The sequence below is a fragment of the Xylaria bambusicola genome (genome assembly GCF_022495145.1).
Source record: "Xylaria bambusicola strain CBS 139988 unplaced genomic scaffold F5B22scaffold_37, whole genome shotgun sequence".
In the NCBI taxonomy this organism is placed as follows: Eukaryota; Fungi; Ascomycota; class Sordariomycetes; order Xylariales; family Xylariaceae; genus Xylaria; species Xylaria bambusicola.
Genome location: NW_025953590.1, coordinates 144,402 through 158,886, shown reverse-complemented (window position 1 = coordinate 158,886; position 14,485 = coordinate 144,402). Strand labels below are relative to the sequence as shown.

Below are 14,485 nucleotides of genomic sequence, written 5' to 3'. Positions count from 1 at the left end.
CACCTACATTCTTATTCAGGTATACTTTTCTTAGGAGCAAGGATAAAAGCACAGGCATTGCATATAAAATATAGTTATGGCTCGCCATATATGGGTTTGTAATGAGGTGAAGATGCGGTTCTTTACTCTCTCACTCGATTATCGATTACGTTCAATTAGAATTAAAGGACAGGAGAGGTTTTCAATAAGGACCTCCAATGAATCAATGATCAACGACCACATCACCCCCCATTAATGGATAGAGTAGCTTGCTTCATGTTCACTTCTCAAACGAGTATTTAATTTCAAACCCTACGATGTCATTAATTCATAATGCTATCAGCTATTTTGCTCAGTTATTACAGCCCGTAGTAGACGCGCCCGCGCCTCGATCCCAAATTAATACCTATGATACTTGAATCATAACGCCTTGTGCTCGGCCGCTCATAACTCGCCAATGTGTACAACTTGGGTAAGTGAGTCCCGGTAACAATACACAGCCTTTGAACAATCTCGATCCATGGAAAGACAGACACGCCTGCCAACGATGAAATACAATAGTGTAGAATGGAACGGAATGGAGTAAAGTACAGCACAGCGCTACGTCAGGTTCCGCACATGCGTATCGAACACATCGTTCCTCCAGCCTCCAGCATCGAACTGCTCGACCCTATCACCCGCCATCTCGGCCTCGTCATGCCAGATCTTGACGACGCTACCGGGCGCATACACGCCCTTGAAGACGCCTCTACCAGGCTGATCCACGCCGATGCGCACGTTCAAATCGGGGTCGTCTTCCGGCGTCAAGCGCGCGGCCACGGCGCGGAGGAAGGTCCACAGATCATCAGGGCTCGCGATGCGCGTGGCGCGCAGGCGTTCGCGCGCATACAGCAACTCGCGGTTCGCAGCGTGCAGCAGGTCGGCGATAGCGCTAGCGAGCTGGACTTCCATGGTGGTTTTCAGCAAGGGTCGCAGGAGCGGCTTGATCAGCCAGCCGAGCCATGATAGTTTGGACTTGCGCAGCTTGTAGTTCAGCTTGTGCACGCGCACGCGCACGCCGCGCAGCGTGAGGATCTGCTCGAGACGCTCGCGGCACACCTCTACTTCGAGGTGGATGTCGATGCCGCGCTCGTCCAGGGCGAAGGAGGCGATGCCTTCGTCTGCGAGCCGGAAGAGTGGCCCGCTGTGCGCGCGCAGCCAGAAACCGACTTCGTCGGCGCGAGCCGAGAGCCCGTCGATCTTGATGAGCATCATGTGCTTTGTGCTGGCACCTGTGCGGAAGCGCCACTTGCGGATCTCGAGGTGGTTGTATGTCTCGATTTTCAGACGGTAAGGTAGGAAAGAGGTGTGGTTTACGGTGCGACCGGGCTCGATGATGAGGTTTTCTAGGAGGAGGTCGATGGCGGGGGTGCTGACCTCTAGCCGGGGAATCGGGACATATTGGATGGCGGCGATGACCAGGGGAATGAAGACATGGAGGGAGTCTTGGATAAGCTCTGAGTTGATGAGAGAATCAGATGGGGATAGAGTGTGGATGATGCGGATGGTAGTTGTCACGAGGTTATTGACATCGGTATCCCTGAGGACGCTCTGCAAGGTGACATAAAGTTGTTGTAGAAGTTCATCGACATCCCGTCTCAGGCTGCTCTCTGATCCGACTTGTCTGCTTTTCTCTCGGAGATTTTTGATCTTCTCGTCAGCATTGCTGAAGAACTCGGGGTCTGTCAGGAGCTTCTGCACGCTATCTCCAACCTGCTGCATAAGCTCCTCAAACTCTGGGTCTTGATCTTTGTGGCTCACAACCTTTTGGAGAAGTTCTTTGCACTTATCCCAATCCTCTTTGTTACCAAAGCTCCGGATGAACTCCCAGAGGTTGGTCAAGGCGCGATCGGCCTCTCGGTTCTCACTGATGTCTTCCTGGGCCGTTTCCACAACCTCTTCCACAGCACGCGAATACACCAAGGCATATCTCTTGATTAAGAGAGCTAGTGTCGATACCGAGTCGGAATAGTCTTTCCGCTTCCTCAGATTCAGAATTGCTGTCTGAAGACGTTTTAAGAGCGCCTGTCCCTCATCTCCAGAGGCCTTGTCTTTGGCGCTTTCAATAGCTGCACTCGCAACATCGGCGCCACTGTCTTTTACGACTTTAGCGACATCTTCAACCTCATTTTCCAGTTTGTCGGCAGAGGGTGGCCCGCCGTTGGTCTCTAACTGTATTACGTCGTTCTGCTCTCCAGGGGACGGTTCAAGCTGCTTCACAGCTTGCTCAGCGGCGTCACGCAAGGCAAATGCTGAGTCTGAAAACACCTGTCTACCAACCACAGTAAGATCTCCGAGAAACGTACGAAATTCAGGGTTAGTGAGAAGTAAAGACCCAACGGTGCGCAGGCTCTGGTAGGCAGCGGCAGTATCGGCCTTGGCCTTAACCTTCTTCGCTCGCGCAGTAAGGTCTTCAACGTCAACGGATACCCTACTCTTGGTGAGGAACCAAACCAGATCCTGAAGCTGGTCCTCGCTGTTTTTGTTGCTCAAGAGTTCAATGAACTGGTGGAGCCACTGCTTAGTTAAACGCACGAGTCTCCGGCCAGAGCTGGACAATTCGGGATTGTCTGGGTTCAGTAAGTCGCTCGCTAAGAGTGTCCGAAGATTCACGATCGTCTGAGTCGTGCTAGGCATGTATCCCTTGGATAATGCACGATACATTTGGTAGCTGTGAAGCTTCTGGGCGAGCTCGCGCTGCAAGTGGGTATCTTGCTCATACTGGGGGAGGAGTGGCTGTTGTTCGGGATCGCCATCTCCTCTTCTCAGCCCAAAGCACGATGAAAACATCCTGGGTAGGGGTAGCCGTCCAGCAGCACAGAATGCAAAGAGTGTGGTTGTGGGAGATATATATCGAAGCAACTAAGCGTCGACAAGACAATTTGTCTCGTAGCAAAACAAAACGTATGATGAACCAAGTCACGTCATTCCTACAACATGAAAGAGACTCATAGATTTAGTCTCATGGCCGGAAGATACGAAGGTCGGCAGTTGAAGCTTTGACTTTCACATACCGACCAGACACCGAATATGGTGAAGTAGTAATGACGTAGTATATCATGAGCTGCTAGCCCAATACAGTATGAAAACAAACGAAACTGTGTATATGCACTGTGCTCATGTCTTCGTGGCTTAGACCTAGCTATGTCACATTGATTGTTTACGGGTTGAATATCCTGACTATGCGATACATGGATCTGATCACTAACATTGGATCTTGAATGAGAATGGGTAAACATTTGACTACGGCCGGCTCACTAGCGTCTACTTCACTTAGAAGCGACCAGTCTTCCTCGTATGGCAATACGAAGCATGCGAGAAGACTGCTAATCTCCTAAATATGTTCCTAAGATGTGGAATGAAGTCCTAGACATATTCTGCTATTCTCTTTCCACGTACACACTACTCTATGCCCTCCTCTTGTCTGCGTATAGCAGCCTCTCAACCACCGTCGAATTATACGTTGGTCTTACTGCACGGGTCAGGCCACAGGCCCTCCGCGGTATTAAATGCGAAATAACAGGGTATCGTGCATTCCAGCAAAACAAGGCGCCAATGCCGCAAGCCTTTGCTTGAGGCTCCTTCTACAACGCCATAAAGCAACCATGCTGTTGCCTGGGGGTGGGGTAGGGTATCGAAAAAGTGACCGGAGCTATGAAGCTACTGCTTGTAGAATAAGCTCAGCGCATCTGGGCGCCGTCGTCAAGCATGACGATGGAGATGAAGGTATAACTACAAGGGAAAATGTCGATGCGAGCGCGATTAACAGGACTGACGTGAGTATACTACGAGATTACCTATGAGGCGCTAGAATCCAAAGCTAGCACTTTGGTTTTGTCACCTAGGAATTCCTGTCTGTGTTTGACGATGGCCTTGGTGATACGATCGAAGTCTTTGACTCGGTTGGCTTTGAGGTCATTAAGCACCCTCTTCAGCCCTTCAATGAACTTGGTCCTCGTTTCTCCCACAAACATGTCCGCAGAGCCAAGCTGCGTAATGATCTCGGCATCTAGAGTAATACGCCTTGAAGTCAGTAATCCAACGAGGGGTTGGTCCGGGACAAAGGGGCTTGGCTGAGGTTATAAAGTAGGTAATGTTCATAGACTCACCCTGAAGAATCATCGAATCGAAATGCTGATACTCGCAACTGGAACCCTTAGGGCAAGGTTCTCCAGCAAGTACCTGGGGGCACAGTTCCCGCATTGGGTCAATCCTAGCATTAAAAGTCATGGATTTTAAGCCACCAGAAACTTCCTCAAAGTATTTGGGGTGGAATCTGTAGGCACGGAAATATGAAAGAGGGCTCTTGTATGTGAGCAAATCCTCCAAGGGAGATTTGTTTTGACTATCCTGCGAAGTAGTCAGTAGGAGAGGCTCCTCACTGGAGCGGCTTTTTACTTCGTTGCTTGTCTGCTCCGATTCCTGGTGCTCCTGATCAATGGAGGTGTGGATCGGACTTGGCTCTTCGGGAATATCATCGAATTCCTGTCACTTAGTGAGTAAATAGCCCCCAGGAAAGGGAGGACTTGGATTACTTCTGTAGCTCGTTGCTCAACGTTTTCTCGAGTAGCTTGAGAATCAGATATCTCAACCGGCATAGGTTCGTACGTGTCATCATCGCTTTGAGATAAATCTGGAACGGATTGCTGCATCGAGACATCAGACTCGCTCGATTCATCATGCGGTTCGCTTGAAGAGCTGCTAACAGCAGGAGCTGCTGACTCGACAACAGATTTAGCCTCAGGATCTGTACTGGTGGAAGGCTCTTCAACTTTTTGTTTCGTCCCGTCCATCGTTTCGATCATATGAGGTTGAACTAAGCCATCGGCATCTAGAGAGCTCGGCGAAGTATCTTCTTTAGGTGTTTCGTCGACAATAGGCGTGGTATTAGCAGTGCTAGAAGCGGGCAAGTCCGCATCAGTCATTTCGAGGTCTATAGTATTAGTCTTCTGGGTAGTATCAGCGACTTGAAGTGACTCGTCGTGAGTTAGTTCGGTGTCCACATCTGCCCTAGCTTCAAGTACAGGTGAATGCTCGTCGTGCGAGGATTGCGGTTTGACTAAGCACTCATCCTCAGCATTATGTTGACTATTGGAAACTAAAGTCGGCTCTGGGGGAGGCGAAACTGCATGTAGGTGAGTGGTCTGCAGAGATATTGGTAATACAGGAAAAAAAAAAAACTTACCATCCCTTGGTACCGGCTGCTGCTCATCTGGCTCTGGAGAATCTGTAGCGCTGGGGCTGACTAACTCTTCCATCTCCGCCTTGAGCTCTTGTTCCTCAGCTAAGCTGGCTTGCACCTCAAGTTCTAGTCGCGCGGCTTCAGCAACGATCTGCCTCAGTTTATCCTGCTTCTCCTTAAGAGCAGCACTAACACGGGGCAGCTCATAGCTCACGATCCTATCACGTCTATTATGAGTAGCCTTGATCTCCGTGGTGTTCCTATCAGTCAGCTTCGGTACGCTGATTGTTTGTTCCACAGCTGGACTTAAAGGTCTAGGTGACAACTGTGTCGTTGCCTTCTTCGCAGCTGTTTTTGCCTCGGCTTCAGCTATTTGCCGCTTCAAATCTTCAATTCGCTTATTTAGTACATCGACCCTGGCTCCGTGAATTGGTGGTGTAGGGGCAGAACTCGAGACTGGGCTGTCTTGTTGTCGTCGACTTGGTCCGTCAGAAAGCGGTAGGAACGAGTTTAATGCCTGGCGAGTAGTTGCAGAACTAGAGTCCACCGGAGGAAGATCATCCGTAGGAGAGCCTATTTCCATCTCCACATCCTCATCGTCACTAACATCAATTACCAACCGCTCATCAGTCCGGGTGCGTTTGAGTGTTTCAGAGCGAGGTGTGTAATTGTCAAAATCAGAGGCTACTGGCCGCTTCAAGCTTCGGTTTGATCCTTGTGGTGGTTGAGGTAAGGCGAGCGATTGGAAAGACAATCCAGGAATGCCTTCATCATTCTGGTTTACCTGAGGTGTGGTAGATGAGATTTGCTGCGTTTCGCTTTGCTGAATGGGAATAGTCGATCGAGACTTGGGCGTAGAGTCGCCGTTATGGTTTGTGTTCGGTGGACTGGGGCCTGTCCGCGCGGGAGATGAAACAGCTGTGCTTTCATTTGAGGCAGCCTGAGCTTTATCGGCTGCTGACTGAGCCTGCTGTCTTCTCAATGCAGCGAGCTTCTGCTGTAGAATAGCAGTGTTTTCGGCCCGAGTTTTAGGGACGTTTAACGGTGTGTTTGTGGCATCCGACTTTGTTCCTACCGAAGCGACAACTGCAGCAGGGGCTGGGGGTGCGATCGTGGCCGGTACTGGAGCTGGCGCTGGAGCGGAAACAGGAGCAGGCGCCGGAGCAGGCACAGGTATAGGTGTCGATACTGAAGCACCTTGTCCCGGCGATTGCGTAGTTGTCGTTTTCTGTGCCATCGCGGCAAGCTTGCGCGCAATCTTATCCTTACGCTCCTCCGCAGCAGACTTCTGTGTCACTTTAGTCTCGCTACCTTTGTCCTTGTTATCCTTGTTGTCGGGTTGCTTGGCAACTTCTGGTGGCGCTTGTGTTGCACTCATTAATGAAGTTTGTGGTTTGTGCGACGCATTTTTTGTTGGGGCGGTGGCTGCAACAGGAACGGGCGGTGCATCGCTAGTGGTTTGTGATACCACTGAATTGGATTTCGAGACAGGTACATCTAATCCTATGTCCTTGAAAAGAGCCTTGACGACGTTTGCATCAATTCCCTCTTCAATATAGTCCTGATATCGAACCTTTAACGACCATAGGCCAAGTATCGCTTCCTGGGCTTTCTTCTTAGCTTCTAGAGGGCTTCGAGGTAGCGATGAACCATTAATGAAACCTTCATGCTTAGTAGCCGAGGATGCAGTGGGAGGTTTGCTGGGAAGACCTGAGGAAGCCGGTGTGATATCCTTAGATTTTAACAACGTGTCGGAAGTCTTAGTTGCAGGTACATGATCGGTAGCTGGAGAAATTTAGTTGTATACAGCATGTTCAGGATTTGAGTATACGTACCCTGTGTATCGCGAGTTGTGGCCTTTGCCATAGAAATTTTGCGGTGTACTTCTCTGGGGGAGAGATATGGCGAGTATGACCCCGACCGTTCTCTGTCTGGATATGATGGTTCCCAGTCATCATCCATGGGATAATCTTGCTCTGAGTCAGCTGGAGGATTTTCCACGGCTTGAGCAACAGCGTTATCCTGAATAACATGGGGGTCGTGGGGATCGTAGATGGAAGAACCCTCGGCATCGCCAACGCTGCCGTTACCACTATCCAAATTGTTTAAGGATCGGTTTGATTTGGACTGGCGTTCAACTTGCGAGACGTCTTTAGGAGTGTTGATCGAATCCTTGGGGTCATAGAGGTCTTCGAACTCGCCTAACTCGCCATCTTCGAGAGGGACGACTGGTTGTGGGTAAGAGGCAGGCGGTTTCTGAATCAGGGAAGCAGGAGGCGGTTGTTGGCTCTGGAAGAAGTTATTCGCGTGCGCATTATGTCCTTGGGTGGGCCATGGTTGAGATGTACTGGCTGAGAATGTGGTAGCCGGGAGCATCTGTGCCCCTCCAAGTCCTAATCCAGGTATCCTATTTAAGTTGTGATCATATGCATTATGAGTTGCCACGTAGTTTGCGGGCGGTATTACCCCATTTCCAGGTGTGGGATAAGAGTAGGGTGGATGCGCGCTCGGTGAACCCAACATTGAAGGGTAGGAAGAGGGTGGAGGATAATGGCCAGTGTACTGGCCATAACCGTGAGGATTGTCGGCCATGGAGGAGCTAGTCGAATGAAGCGTTGAATAATAGGAGAAGCCGCGATAAAGGCAAGATGGTAGTTTCTATATCGATATGAATCGTCGTGGGTGCTACCACCGTCAATCAATGCCTAAGAGAGCATACGCCAAATGTAGCCACCCCTAGAAATAAAGATGAGCTGATCGTCTTTGTGTTGAGCTGTCTCTTCCAATGCTAGGTTGAATGTTCATTGCAGACCACGTTGTGAATGCCTACAGTTAAGCTACTGATGCACTAAGCGATGTGGTGTAGGATAAATGGATAGATATACGTAGCAGCCAAAGAAGTCGTGGTGAAAGGAGCGCTAAACAAACTGGAAAGTATTGTGACCAGGAATCTCTGCTTTATATGGCGCGACACCAGGTATACTATGGTAAAGAAATCAAAGAAGCGACGGAGAATGAGCGAGGGAACGATATCGTATTGCGCGTGTCTCAGTGCAGCCTCGCATAAGGAGACTGTTGGGAGGTTGGTCTGATATGTGGTGATAATATCTAGGTCAAGTGCAGAGATTCACTTTAGAGACACGATACCTAGGTAGGTACTGAACACTAGCCATACATATTCCTGCTGACTAATTGTGGCGGTGCAGTGGCGCCACCATTCTCTGCCCTCCTAGATAGCCAATGCCCTAGGTAGTAGGTAGAATATAACCTCTGCCAGACTCTGCATAACCCTTCAAAGAATACAGCGCAATTCACTTCCTTATCCCTTCTGCAGTTCTACCAAAAACCAAGTAATCTTCATCTGAGCTCGTTTATGTAATTTGATAAGGGTACAGTTATCAGAAAGCGATGCCGCCAGCCGATCTCAAAGACATACTAATATTACAGTCGAGTCGAGTTTGGCCTACATACGCTTGACTTTGTGGACTTACACACTACCGCCAATGTCAAACATGTCCTCTCAATGGGTGTCAGTCTGGTATATCCAGTAAATGTCGTCATCTATGTCTTTCATGGCATTTCAAGGGTTTGCTCATCTGGCATTCAGGAATACACTTGCTTGCTGCTCCGAACTATATACCTGACTCTCCTATATACACCAGGCACCTAACTTTGCAATATGTCTTCAATTGTATTTGGAACCTTGGCCTACGGATCCTCCACTCCCCAAGATTGTAGAGATCGACTGCTTATCGGGCCAATGTCAAAAGGCCTGGACGATATGGCAATTTATCATAAGCGCCGCCGGAGTTAGGAGCTTTCCCTTGATAGAGAAGCTGCAGGTTACATGGATCGATGGTCATTGTCTGATCGGCGTTGCTACGGATGAGATCACCGTGACTAATATCGTTGGTCCAACTGGCGCCGCTGTTTGCCTTTCCGGCAAATGGCGCGTTCTCGGATGTAGCCTGTGGCGTCCATGAGCCGCCCAGACTGGTCGCTGTGTATGAACGGAAGTATCGCCCCTGCGATCCGATTGATTCCACAATCATCAGATACTTGTTTTGGCCTTGAACGGTGTAGACCTGGACGGCCTCGAACAGGTTGTTGGTCGAGTCGCTTAGAACGACGGTCGAAGCCGAGCCAAAATTGCCCGGGAAATTTCCAATGGGCATGCTAGCTCGGTAGATCTTGCCATTGTCCCCTGCAAAGAACAGGTACATGTTCGAGCTGTCGCCAATAAGGGTCTGATCGATCGGGCCCGTGCTGGAACCTGAGATACTACCAGTGAAAAGGGGTTGGGCAGAGGACCATCCGTTTGGATTGCTAGGGTCGCTCGATGTCTTGTACGAAAACGCAGTAGGCCCCCACTGGTAGGCAAGCACCCAGATGTTCTTTGGAGCGAAAAAGAACAACGTGGGCGCAACGGTACCCTGGCTCATACCATTCTGACTGGCCGAGCTCATCCTGCTCCAGTCTGAGAACAGTCCAAAATTCATCGAACCCCACGATGATCCGGAATCGTGCGTGGTCCCGTAGACGAGGTATTGGCCATTGTAGGGGACGGCGGTGAAGTCCTTAAGAGAGACCCAGCCGGATTTCGGATTAGCTAGAGCTCCCGTTGATGTCCATCTGTATGATGAAGGAAGAGAACATTGCGCCGCAGCACAGGCTGCGGACACGAGAAGAACTAAACTGCGCAACATTGGGCTTGCGTTTCTGTACTCGGTGGGATGTCAATGAAGATCAGATGTTGGATGCCAGAAGTCCAAGTGACGAAGGGCAAAGCAGCCACTCTTTGGGCTTTTGTAGTTTAGAACTATAGTCTTGAGGCCAAGGCTATTAACCTCATGATGCATCGGAGGCTAGCCTCCGTTAATTAATGACGGCTTATAATACTGAAACTACGCGCATCCCCCACTGGTGGAAATGGTAACGCCGGTAGAGTGGGGCTCCGGATCGCGAAGGAGACGGAATGACCACCCCGAGAAGAGCCGTGTAGTCGGAAACGGGATTATCATTTGAGCCTCCGTCTTAGAATATTCATTCTCGGTCTATTCGGGGTTGGTTTAAGGAACCATAAGACTACATTAGACATCCACGCCCCACCCTTTTTCCGCTTTGCAATTGCGTACCTACAGTACACAACTTGGAAGTAAGAAAGATAATAACTCTGAAATGAGGGCATCTGGTTGGCGCGGCTACTATTCTGTTTAACCGGGGAGGTGATTAGTGCGGCTACACCTCAGTTTACTTGTGACTCCGAGTACTTGAATTTGTCCTTGTTGTTTTGCTAAGGGGCTCCGCTGCATTGAAACCTCTGACAAGACGATTGAGAATTATGGACTCACTTACCTTGGTGCTGCGAGAAGCCACCACGGTGTTGGAAGGCCCTCTCATACTGGGATTGATTAAAGCAGGCACCCGTTGAAAGCTGTTTGTTGGATCGAGATTATGCATGTATGTCCTTATGTTCCGTCTCCAAGGTCGAAACGGTTGAGTAGAACCTCCCTCAAGAGGCAGGTGGAACTAATAGGCATCATCAACAATTCGATGACAGCCTACAGGCTCTATGGAATAACAACTTATCTGGGTAACTAATCATCGTTTGAGACATCCAATAATCTACCCAGTATGACATGATTTGCAGGCCATATGTAGGTACCTACATACATAGGTAGTACTACCTACTACCTACCGTAGCAGGTATTCCTGAAAGACGTAAAAACAGTGTGAAAGAAGCTTGGACTGTACACCACGCTTACTATACGCCTACTATAAGCAACTCTTGCACACAGTATCATGTCATTATATACTGTATATACCTTGCAACCCCGCTCGGGCCGCCTATTTCTAACTCTGTTCGTAGTGCCAATAAAGAGATTGACTAATGAGATGACGAATGAGGTATGCCAAGAATCGAATTGTTTACTTTTCGGCTCCCGTTGCTATGTGCAGTATCAACAACCGTATTCGGCCTTGCAGCAAGTGCTATGACCGCACGATCGCAGCGCACCTGCCTCACTATGTGAGCGACATCGTTTGATCTCACCACCTACTCGGAGGCTGTATCGTGACAACAACTAGAACATCCCCTTCGTTCTAGCAATCTTCTACCTGCGGGATTGTCCGTTTGTAAATTTGCTGTTCATCTAATCTCGTGTGGCTACGCGCGCGCTGCGCGTTTCGTGATGGCATTGCATCCAGTCTGTCGATATATTATTGATTTGCCCGCCTACGCATCCCATCAGCAGAACAACACATCACCAAGCCGACCTTGAAGTCGCCCACCATCTACTAATGAACCCGCGACGTCGAGGTCCTTGGATAGCTCGAATGTAGCATTAAGTATCTCGTTGTCCTCGTCATGTCAGTACGCAACAATCCATTTGCCCGCATGGGCTCGCCATCCCCATCGCCCGGTCCCAATAACGCCGCTTCGAGCCGCCCAAAATCAGCTCTATTCTCTTCCCAGTCCCCCTTCTCAAACACATCCGCCATTACGACCCCTCCCTCGTCTTTACACAACCGTACACATTCGCACACGGCATTGTCTGCTACCGTCGCGCCGCCGGTGAACGGACATGCGCCACGTCAGCAGCGTGCCGACTCGAGGAATGGCTCGACCACATTTGCGCCTTCCTTCATCAAAACAGAAGATTTGAGGAGGAGCATAGACGTCGTAAGAGGCATCGAGGGCGAGAATGACTTTTCGGGGAAGAGATATGTCTGGCTTAAGGATCCCCAAACCGCCTTTGTAAGAGGTTGGGTCGTGGAGGAATTGGGGGGAGGTAGACTCCTCGTGCAATGTGACGATGGTAGTGTGAGTAGTTTCTGTGTAGCAAAAACGCGCCGCCATTCTTTGCTAACCGTCCGTCCCAGCAACGTGAGGTCGATAGCGAAAGCGTGGATAAAGTCAACCCTGCCAAGTTCGACAAAGCGAACGACATGGCGGAGCTGACACACCTCAACGAGGCCTCAGTTGTACACAATCTCCATATGCGATATCAGGCAGACCTCATATATACCTACTCCGGGCTTTTCTTGGTCACCGTTAATCCATATTGCCCCTTACCAATCTATTCCAATGACTATATCAACATGTACAAGGGACGAAGCCGGGAAGACACAAAACCACACATCTTCGCCATGGCCGACGAGGCATTCCGCAATCTCGTTAACGAGGGTGAGAATCAGAGCATACTAGTTACTGGAGAATCAGGCGCTGGCAAGACAGAAAATACCAAGAAAGTCATACAGTATCTCGCCGCGGTGGCCTACTCTGAATCCCCCATCAAGAGCAGAGGGCAGCGCTCAAATCTTTCGGAGCAAATCTTGCGCGCCAATCCCATTTTAGAAGCCTTTGGCAATGCGCAAACTGTGCGGAATAATAACTCTTCGCGATTCGGCAAGTTTATTCGTATCGAGTTCACTTCCAGTGGTTCCATAGCCGGCGCCTTCATAGACTGGTATCTATTGGAGAAGTCTAGGGTTGTGCGAATCAATTCCCAGGAGCGCAACTACCACATATTTTACCAACTGCTAGCCGGTGCTGACGATCGAATGCGACGGGAATTCAAGCTCAGTGGTCTTGATATTAGCGATTTTGTCTACACACGCGACGGCCACGATACCATCGTCGGCGTCTCGGATATCGATGAGTGGAACTCGTTGATGGAAGCCTTTCATGTAATGGGGTTCACCGACAAGGATCAAGACGCCATATTACGTACCGTAGCCGCAGTTCTCCACCTAGGAAACGTCTCAGTTGTCAAAGAGAGTCGCATGGCCGACCAAGCTCGTTTGGCTCCAGATGCTAAAGAAGTCGCAGCGCGCGTTTGTGCCTTGCTGGGAATCCCTTTAGAACCGTTCCTACGGGGTCTCCTTCATCCAAAGGTGAAAGCAGGCCGGGAATGGGTTGAGAAAGTGCAGACTCCTGAACAAGTGCGCCTGGGAATTGATGCGCTTTCAAAAGGTATCTATGAACGTGGCTTCGGTGACCTTGTCACCAGGATCAATCGCCAATTTGACCGAAGCGGATTAAGCCTCGATGATTCCCACTTTATCGGCGTTCTCGATATTGCTGGATTCGAAATATTTGAGGGAAACAGCTTTGAGCAACTGTGCATCAACTATACCAACGAGAAGCTACAGCAGTTTTTCAACCATCACATGTTCGTTCTCGAGCAAGAGGAATACGCACGTGAACAGATTGAATGGAAATTCATCGACTTCGGTCGAGATCTTCAGCCCACAATCGACTTGATAGAATTATCCAATCCCATCGGCATTTTCTCTTGTTTAGATGAAGACAGCGTTATGCCAAAGGCTACAGACAGATCGTTTACGGAGAAGCTGAACTCGCTATGGGACAAGAAATCTCCCAAGTATCGGCCTTCTCGACCTGGTCCTCGCCATGGTTTTATTCTGACACATTACGCCGCGGAAGTTGAATATTCCACTGAAGGCTGGTTGGAAAAGAACAAGGATCCTTTGAATGACAATATCACACGTCTACTTGCCGCGTCTACGGATCCACACATTGCCAACTTATTTGCCGACTGCGCTGATACTGATGAGGATATGGGAAATACTCGAAGTCGCGTGAAGAAGGGTCTCTTCCGCACCGTTGCCCAAAGACATAAAGAGCAACTGTCCAGTCTCATGACCCAGCTTCATTCAACTCATCCGCATTTCGTCCGCTGTATTCTCCCAAATCACAAGAAACGGCCAAAGCAATTCCATGCACCGCTCGTATTAGACCAGCTGAGGTGTAACGGTGTCCTCGAGGGAATAAGAATCGCTCGCACCGGATTCCCAAATCGACTATCATTCCGCGAATTCCGACAGCGGTATGAAGTACTCTGTAGAGACTTACCCAAGGGCTACCTGGAAGGACAAGCTGTCGCAGCGTTGATGCTTGACAAGCTGGGAATTGACAAGTCCTTGTTTCGCGTTGGTCTTACCAAAGTCTTCTTCCGAGCTGGCGTGCTTGCCGAGTTAGAAGAGCAGCGTGATGCCTTGATTACTCAGATAATGTCTCGGTTTCAATCTGTTGCCCGTGGCTATATCCAACGTCGAATTGCCTTCAAAAGACTCTACCGTACCGAGGCTACTCAAGTTATCCAGCGAAACTTCAATGTCTATCTTGATCTTTGTGATAACCCGTGGTGGCAACTTCTTATCAAAATGAAGCCTTTAATGGGTGCTACTCGTACGGCCGTAGAGGTGAAGAGGCGTGATGAGAAAATTCGGGAGCTTAACGAGAAAATGCGACAAGATATG

At 49.6% G+C, this 14,485-nt stretch overlaps 3 protein-coding genes across 3 annotated transcripts; all 3 read right to left on the bottom strand.

Moving 5' to 3' along the window:
* Positions 1–274: 274 nt before the first annotated feature.
* Positions 275–3,037, bottom strand: F5B22DRAFT_616133 (uncharacterized protein). The gene has a single exon (XM_047975568.1). It carries the CDS (start codon positions 2,806–2,808, stop codon positions 580–582), a length of 2,229 nt encoding a protein of 742 aa, XP_047828557.1. The 5' UTR covers positions 2,809–3,037; the 3' UTR covers positions 275–579.
* A 118-nt stretch (positions 3,038–3,155) lies between these two features.
* F5B22DRAFT_616128 (uncharacterized protein) lies at positions 3,156–8,418 on the bottom strand. Its single transcript, XM_047975567.1, has 5 exons — positions 7,036–8,418; positions 5,204–6,985; positions 4,554–5,143; positions 4,128–4,503; positions 3,156–4,027 (listed from the first exon to the last, which is right to left on the bottom strand). The coding sequence occupies exons 1-5, from the start codon at positions 7,790–7,792 to the stop codon at positions 3,816–3,818; spliced, it is 3,717 nt and encodes a 1,238-aa protein (XP_047828556.1). The 5' UTR covers positions 7,793–8,418; the 3' UTR covers positions 3,156–3,815.
* On the bottom strand, positions 8,398–10,178 carry F5B22DRAFT_317818 (glycoside hydrolase family 62 protein). The gene has a single exon (XM_047970669.1). It carries the CDS (start codon positions 9,904–9,906, stop codon positions 8,950–8,952), a length of 957 nt encoding a protein of 318 aa, XP_047828555.1. The 5' UTR covers positions 9,907–10,178; the 3' UTR covers positions 8,398–8,949.
* Positions 10,179–14,485: the final 4,307 nt, after the last annotated feature.

Excerpts from the sequence above, each read along its gene's own strand:
- F5B22DRAFT_616133 (XM_047975568.1), bottom strand. The coding sequence starts at position 2,808 with ATGTTTTCATCGTGCTTTGGGCTGAGAAGAGGAGATGGCGATCCCGAA.
- F5B22DRAFT_616128 (XM_047975567.1), bottom strand. The coding sequence starts at position 7,792 with ATGGCCGACAATCCTCACGGTTATGGCCAGTACACTGGCCATTATCCT. Across the intron at positions 4,504-4,553 it reads TTGAGCAACGAGCTACAGAA|GAATTCGATGATATTCCCGA; the intron begins GTAATCCAAGTC and ends ACTAAGTGACAG. Across the intron at positions 4,028-4,127 it reads CGATTCGATGATTCTTCAGG|ATGCCGAGATCATTACGCAG; the intron begins GTGAGTCTATGA and ends GTATTACTCTAG.
- F5B22DRAFT_317818 (XM_047970669.1), bottom strand. The coding sequence starts at position 9,906 with ATGTTGCGCAGTTTAGTTCTTCTCGTGTCCGCAGCCTGTGCTGCGGCG.